This window comes from Rosa rugosa, chromosome 7, assembly GCF_958449725.1.
Source record: "Rosa rugosa chromosome 7, drRosRugo1.1, whole genome shotgun sequence".
Lineage (NCBI taxonomy): Eukaryota > Viridiplantae > Streptophyta > Magnoliopsida > Rosales > Rosaceae > Rosa > Rosa rugosa.
The window spans coordinates 7412171-7419781 of NC_084826.1; the positions used below are offsets into that span (position 1 = coordinate 7412171).

The 7611-nt window shown below is 39.4% G+C and overlaps 1 protein-coding gene across 1 annotated transcript; it reads left to right on the top strand.

The window, feature by feature from the left end:
• The first annotated feature begins 2370 nt into the window (after positions 1 to 2370).
• Positions 2371 to 4083, top strand: LOC133720125 (probable WRKY transcription factor 70). The gene is made up of 3 exons (XM_062146299.1): positions 2371 to 2723; positions 3155 to 3259; positions 3359 to 4083. Exons 1-3 carry the CDS (start codon positions 2380 to 2382, stop codon positions 3735 to 3737), a joined length of 828 nt encoding a protein of 275 aa, XP_062002283.1. The 5' UTR covers positions 2371 to 2379; the 3' UTR covers positions 3738 to 4083.
• Positions 4084 to 7611: the final 3528 nt, after the last annotated feature.

The following is a 7611-nucleotide window of genomic DNA, read 5'->3' on the forward strand; positions in this document are numbered from 1 at the left end:
TCTCATTCAGTCTTTTAGTATCTTAAACAGAACTGTGGAGAAGAGTTTTCTTTTAATGTTTGGTTAGGCTTTTGGTTAGTTCGTTTTAGTCCCTACTCACTTGGGTTCAGGGGTCTTGGTTTAATGGCTTTGCCGTTCTTTGGGTCTCATGCTTGGGAATTCCATGGAATCTATGTATTTGTTTGTGGTCAAGGTAATGGGAAAGAGCTCCTTCACATGATTTAGCGGTTTTGGATCATGGTGTTGAATGGGATAATTTTCTTCTTGAGATTGATTGCGGAGAGGTATGGTGACTCGTGGATTAGGTTGATTGATGAGCCATTGATTTGGTGTTTTTTTCCAAGGACTACATGTGGTATTATCGGTGGGTCCTTATTGTCAATATGATGGCGGTTTATCCTTGCACATAGTCTAGCTGCTTGGGAACACGGTGTTGAAGAGGGTGACAGGTGTTTTCAGCGTTGGCAATGAGAAGTTATCGTGACTTTGGGGATTGGTCTTTGTTTTGTAGCCTAGAAAGGGGTGATTAAGTTGGTTAGGGGTTGGACTCGTTTGGCATATGGATGTCATCAGTGATGATAGACTTGTAACTGAGGTTGTTTTTAGGGAGGAGAGTGGGAAATCTATGTTCACCACTGATCAAGTTTTTTTTCTTCTCAAAAAAAAAAAAAAAAAGACAAGCCTGCTCTGAAACCAGACAAGCTCACAACCATTCTGAACTCCGAACTCTGGAGAGATACCTCAAACCTCTGTGCACCATGACCAAAAGACAAAGACAAGGTCTAAGAAATTGTACAAAACAAACGTTGCACAATTGATAGCCACACAAGTGCCTTAAGCACATAATTCATACAAACTGCATGTATGGTAATAGCTACCGGGCTTTTCATCTATCTAGCTAACTATATAAATAGCAAGACATCTGTAAATTAAAAATATGAAATCAAAATCAATGAAGAACAGTTTCTCTCATCTTTCTTTACATATATGATCATTCTATCAAGTCACTCATCATGACCTGCAATCACGAAACCCTAGTGATGCAGGAACATATGGGCAAACATCAAATGCATTATTTTGTCATTTAATGATAGATTCGTTATCTTTGATATTTCATTATTGAGATTTTTTAGGATATCATTTTACATTTAATTTAGGATTTACTATTAATTAGCTTTCCATTTTAGCCCAAGTGTACTTATTCTCCAAGTATATTGTTAACCCTATAAATATGCGTATTGTAATCGTTGTTAGAGAGCTTATGGTTTATTTTTATGAGTTTGCTAGTCCTTATTTATGGTGTTTGTGTTCAATACCCTTTCCCCATCGCCTAGCTTCAGATCCTTGGCCCCAACAATAAGTTGTTTTGAAGAAAGCTAGGCTGTGAAGACGAACGCCATTGGCCACGAGGACTCCTCCCAACCTCTGAACCAAACCTTCATCACTGTTATATTAATTCTCTACTAAACCCTAGTATAGCTCTTCTGAGATTTCAGATTTGCATATTTTTTTTGTCACTAGTGATTTGGTCACTATCTCGCAGTTAACTTTGCGCTTAAAATGAGGTATATATTGAAGTGAACTGAATGGTGGTTTTATAGCATATTTGGTTGTTCTCCATTATTATTGGACTAGGTCCAAGGGTAAACACTACTATCATCGAAGATTATGTATCACTATGCTTTAAAAAGGACAAACATGAGGTAACGGGGGGTACTTCAGAAACAAAATGTGGAAAAGAAACTGATGTATTATATGGATGTATGCCGATGCGGACGTAGAGTTGAATATAATAGAATTGAATCTTATTCATATAATTCGATCGATGTCACGGATGACCCCTAACAGCCTAGTTGTGATGACATAGCGATAAGTTGATAGATAATATTCCTAAAAATGAAGATGACATATATGAGATTTTTAGAAGTTAAATGTAGTATTTAAAAACCTTAAATTCCAAGCTTCCAGAGGGTCGGCTGGACCAAAAACAAAGTCCACTAGCAAAAGAACAAGACATAGTTAAAACTTAAAATCCCCACAAATCTACAATGATCTCTGTTTTTGGTTTGGAAATCCACTTTTTTTTTTTTTTTTGTGGTTCACATTGATCTTGGTTGTTGACACCGAGTCTCACAATTAAACCCTAATAAACAGCGCGTGCTGGTTACCAGCACCAAATGTTAGTGATGTGGACGGTCATCTCACCGTTGGTGTAAGCAATCAGCGATGACTATGATCTTCTAGTCCGCACTAGCTACTCTCTCTCTTGCACTGCACTAAAAGATGAGGAACCTACGTTATTCGTCCAATATAAAAGGATATCTGGCACACTACAGAGTCTTCATTTATCAGATCGACCAATACATAAAGCTAATCATAATGGAGTCATTGGAGTATACTTGGCCAGCTTCATGGAATCTTCAGGAAAAGATGAAGGAAGAGCTTGTCCGAGGGCATGAACTTGCAAATCAACTTCACTTGGTTGTCCGTAATGGTGATGGTGAATCGGCCAAAGGTCTTGCTACGAAGATCGTTTGCTCGTTCACTAATAGCCTTTCCCTCTTAGGTGGGAATCATGATTCTAAGGGGAAGCATATTCAAGCCAATACTAGTAGCAATACTGTTGCTCTTCCTACTCTTGTAGATTCATCATCCTGGGTTGCTCTAGAGGCTATTAAGAGAACGGAAATGTTGATAAATAGTAGAAGTTCTTCCAAGAAAAGGTAATAAGTCATGTATGTAGTAAACAATTTTTAACATATGAAATTAATCTTGCTACAACATGAAAGCTATTGAGGGATTTGGTTTTGTTTTGTTTTTGTTTTTTTCTTTCTTTGAAAATCTGATTGATTGATTGTTCAAACTCCAAAGAATCAAATACATCAAGAGTCTAGTTGTGGCAATCATGTGTTCTCGTAGCTAGGTAAGCGATTGTTAGCTTTTGATTCATGTGGCACCTGTAATAGATGAACTCAATAATGCATCAATGAAGCACATACAATCCTTTCAAAAAAAAAAAAAAAAAATGAAGTGCATATATTTTATCATTTTCGATTCAAAGTAAGAGAGGAGTCATGACATTAAACTTGCTATTCGATTTAGGTTACAATTTGTTTATGTCTGATCATGTCAACTTATTTTAAATCACTTGCAGAAAAACTTCACATTCATGGAGTAGAGACGCTCCCGATTTCATTGATGATGGTCATACATGGAGAAAGTACGGACAGAAACAGATCCTTAATACCAGCCATCCAAGGTATGCATAATGAACGGAGAAGTACAGACATGCATCATAACTATGATGCTGCTATTCCATTAGTTTCCTAATTTAATTTTAATTTACATTTATATGCAGGAGCTACTTTAGGTGCAGTCATAAGTATGATCAAGGCTGCAAGGCGACCAAGCAGGTGCAGAAAGTTGAAGATGATCCATCCTTGTTTCGGACTACATATTTCGGAAATCACACATGCAAACATAGCATACTCAAAGCTCCTGAAAGCATCCTTGATAACGTAAGCGGTGGTAGTCCTAGAGAAGAGTCTAATTCCAAGTTTATGATCACATTTGAGAACAACAACAACTTCCCGTACGAACAAGAACACCCTTTTTTCTCATCCTACTCATCAACCGAAAGAGAGATCATTAAATCTAATCATGTGGCGAGCAGCAGGTCATCATCACTATCTTGTGATTATCTTGTGCCACCTGATCCAGTGATGGTGTTCGAGTAGTCTGAGCCCATCAGCAGGTTGCCAACAATGATGGAGCTTCACTCTGAGGACATGATCACATTTGAGAACAACATCAACTTCCCGTACGAACAAGAACACCCTTTTTTCTCATCCTACTCATCAACCGAAAGAGAGATCATTAAATCTAATCATGTGGCGAGCAGCCAATCATCATCACTATCTTGTGATTATCTTGTGCCACCTGATCCAGTGACGGTGTTCGAGTCGTCTGAAACCATCAGCAGGTTGCCAACAATGATGGAGCTTCACTCTGAGGACATGATTTATTATTAGGGCAAGATGGAATACTTTGAATAAGAAATTATGTGAACTTTGATGAGTACCTATGTGTTGCACTACTGTCAACTGTAATTTGTAGTAATCTGTGTGTGTACTGTGTAGTGAAATCGTGTGTTTAAGTTTTTTTTTTTTTTTTGCGTACTGGTTACATTAATTTGGCCAAAATGGCAAAAACTAGTTACTCAATATTGATCTTCTCCTGTAAATAAAAACTTATATAAATTCATGTAAGATTCTAGAATCCCGCTCCTGACTATTGTTAGCAACTTGGAAGTTTGAGTTAAAGAACAACTTGATCAACATATATATATTTTTTTCATTAAAGTAAATTCTGAAAATGTTTAAAGTCAGGTAAACTTAAAATGTCTCATCTAATAAGTTGTATTTTTGTCTGAACTTATGATTATAATGGTCGATCGAGCAGAACTAGAGGTGTCAGCAAGGATTATAGTTGGTATCACACGAGATGAGTACATCAAATACATTTTAAGAGGCAGTGAACTTCATCAATTGTTAACATTAAGATGACTTACTAAAAGTTCTCCTATTGAGCTGACCCGTTAAAAATTGATATGCTGCTTCGATCGTATATATAAACTGCTTCTTGTTCAAGTTAGTCGGATTCATGCATCTTTGTTTTTTTTTTGTGACTTCAAGAGAAAGAAAATGAGTTTTTGTCCATTTACCCTAATTCTAGAGATTTTTTTTCCCACTTACCCCATTAAGTTTTTTTTAAGGGTCCTTGCCCAAAAAGCCAAAAGCACCAAAATGAGCCAAACTTTTCACACTTACCCTAGCAACAGATTTTTGTTCCCACATACACAATTTCACACCAAATGACCATTTTGCCCTCAATCCAATTAAACAATTACTTCAACTGCCACACACACTCTCTCTCTCTCTCTCCACAGACGCCGGCGACAACTCAAACCGATACCTCCGAGCCCGGGTTGCTCCATGACGGCGTCTCCGATGCCGGAGGGTACCAAAATGGCCAGAAAATTACTGCATAACCTGGAGGCAATTCTCGAGTCGCTCCCGACGTCATCAACTACGCTCTTGGCCTCTGCTCCGATCGTTTTGCAAAACCACCAGCTGCTCTGATTGTTTTGCAGAACAACCAGTCGTCGTTGTTGTTCCGATCGGCCTCGTCGACGACGCAAAACCACCAGCCACCATCGTTTTACAGAACCCGATCCGGCGAGGACCCGATCCAGCGGAGTATCAACACTCCTCGATCTCTCTCCTCTCTCTCTGTCACCGCCGTGGTCGAAGGCATTCAAGTGTGGTTTTTCGACGACAAGTTGTTCACCGAGCACTAGGCTGTAGAATCAACGGCACAGACATCATCTACGACCCTAGCCTCGCCAGAAGTAGTCGGGTCTGCAACCGGAGAAGGGATAAGAGGACTTGGGTGCCTAGATCATTTTCTGGGTGCCCAAATCAGTTATTTATTTATTTATTTATTTATTTTTTTAAGTAATTTGGCAGAAGAGAGAAAAAAAAAATTTAATGTCTATTGGAGGGTAATAGACGTTTTGAATTGATATAATCTCTTCATTTTTTTTCTTTAATCAAAGTTTTATTTGTCTAATTTTAAAAAGATTAGTTCTCATTCCGGCGACCGAAAGTTATATTGGGGGGCAATAGACGTCTATTGGGGGGCAATAAATGTCTATTGGGGGCAATAAACATTTCCGGTGAGATTTTCAGAAAATTTCGGTGGGAGGCAGCCGGTGACCGGATTCCGGCGAAGTCTCCTATGGTTTCTCTCTCTTCCATTCTCTCTCTCTCTTTCTCTCTCTAAGTAATAAAGGGGTGAGGGTAAAATGGTATTAAAAAAAAATTTTAAAAAAAAAAAAAATCTTAATGGGGTATTAGGGAAGACCTCCTTAGAGTGTTTTGGGTAAGTGAGAATTAAAAAAACTTAATGGGGTAAGTGGGAAAAAATTCTCTAGAAATGGGGTAAATGGACAAAAACCCTTTCATTAATTCTCCCTTATTACCCATTAAGACTCTAATAAGGTCTTCCCTAATACTCAATTATTATTATTTTTTATTTTTTATTTTTTTTTAGACTATTTTACCCTCACCCCTTTGTTACATAGAGAGAGAGAGAGAGAGAAAGAGAGGAATGGAAGAGAGAGAAGTCATAGGAGACTTCGCCTAATTCCTGTTACCGGTCGCCGGAATCTGGTCACTGGCCGCCACCCACCAGACTTCTCTGAAAACCTTGCGGGAGGTCCTCAAAAAGATCATCAGAGATCTCATAGGTCGCTGGAAAGGTTTATTGCCCCCAAATAGACGTCTATTGCCCCCCAATAGAGGTTTATGAAACCTTGTCGGAAGTCTCCAAAGAACTTGTCGAATATCTCATATAGGGCTGCAGAGGTTTATTGCCCCTCTAATAGACCTGTATTGTCCTCCAATAGACCTGTATTGTACCCCAATAGACACTTAGGTTGCCGGAATGAGAACAAATATCTCTAAAATTAGATAAATAAAATTTTGATAAAGAAAAAAAAAATGAGGAGATTACATCAGTTCAAAACCTCTATTGTCCACCAATAGACATGTATTGTCCCCCAATAGACATTCAATAAAGGTTTATTGCCCTCGAATAGAACTTTTTTTTTTCTTCCTTTTTTCTTTCCTTTAGTGCCTTCTGCTCCCATTTTATCAAAAAACCAAAAACAAAAATGATTTGGGCGCGCACCTAGAAAATGCTCTGGGCACCAAATTGAAGCAAACCCCTAACTGATGCACGCTGTCTTCCTCCACAGCCAAAACCCAAGGCTCCGAAATCACAAGCAAAACCTCCACATTACTAGACATAGTGTACTGCGGCTCGATCGCGGCCATACAAAGCGGGGGTCCTCGATCCCCGGGTCGGCAAGCTGGACCGGGTTTGGGTTCAGGAAATTTATGATGCATGTCGTAATCCGAAACTGGAATCGAAATTTGGACTGCACATCAGAGTCGGAGTTGAAGTCAGTGCTGCACCTCGGAGTCGTTGTCTGAGTCGAAATCGTGCTGCACCGTCTGCACGACGACGGTGCGATTCCGATGGCCTAGGATTGAGCCTCAATGACGGGGTTGAGGAGAGAGGGAGATCGGAAGGCCGGGGGGCCTGGGTCGAGCGTCGGAGCCTGAGCCGGAGCCGGAGCCGGATGATAAGGATAAGTCGCCAGAGTGCCTGGGTCGAGCACTGGAGCCTAAGGTCAGTAGGAGAGAGAGAGAGAGAGAGAGAGAGAGAGAGAGAGAGAGAGAGAGAGAGAGAGAGAGAGAGAGAGAGAGAGAGAGAGAGAGAGAGATGGTGTGGTTGTAATTCTTTAATTGGATTGAGGCCAAAATGGTTATTTGCTTTTAAATTGTGTATGTGGGAATATAATTTTTTTGCCGAAGTAAGTAAGATAATTTTTGCTCATTTTGATTTAGGTTAACGACCCAAAGAAAAAAGACAAATATATAGGAAAAGACCATGTAAGAATGGTTGTTGGTATTGGGAATGTTCCATAGAAATTCCTTGTGCAATTGAAATTTGCCTCTCACCACCAAAACCCTAACCATGGTA

What these genes read in the sequence shown, in the direction of transcription:
- LOC133720125 (XM_062146299.1), top strand. Translation starts at nt 2,380, where the DNA reads ATGGAGTCATTGGAGTATACTTGGCCAGCTTCATGGAATCTTCAGGAA. An exon ending in AGAAGTTCTTCCAAGAAAAG is followed by an intron (nt 2,724 to 3,154) that starts GTAATAAGTCAT and finishes AATCACTTGCAG; the next exon opens with AAAAACTTCACATTCATGGA. An exon ending in CTTAATACCAGCCATCCAAG is followed by an intron (nt 3,260 to 3,358) that starts GTATGCATAATG and finishes ATTTATATGCAG; the next exon opens with GAGCTACTTTAGGTGCAGTC.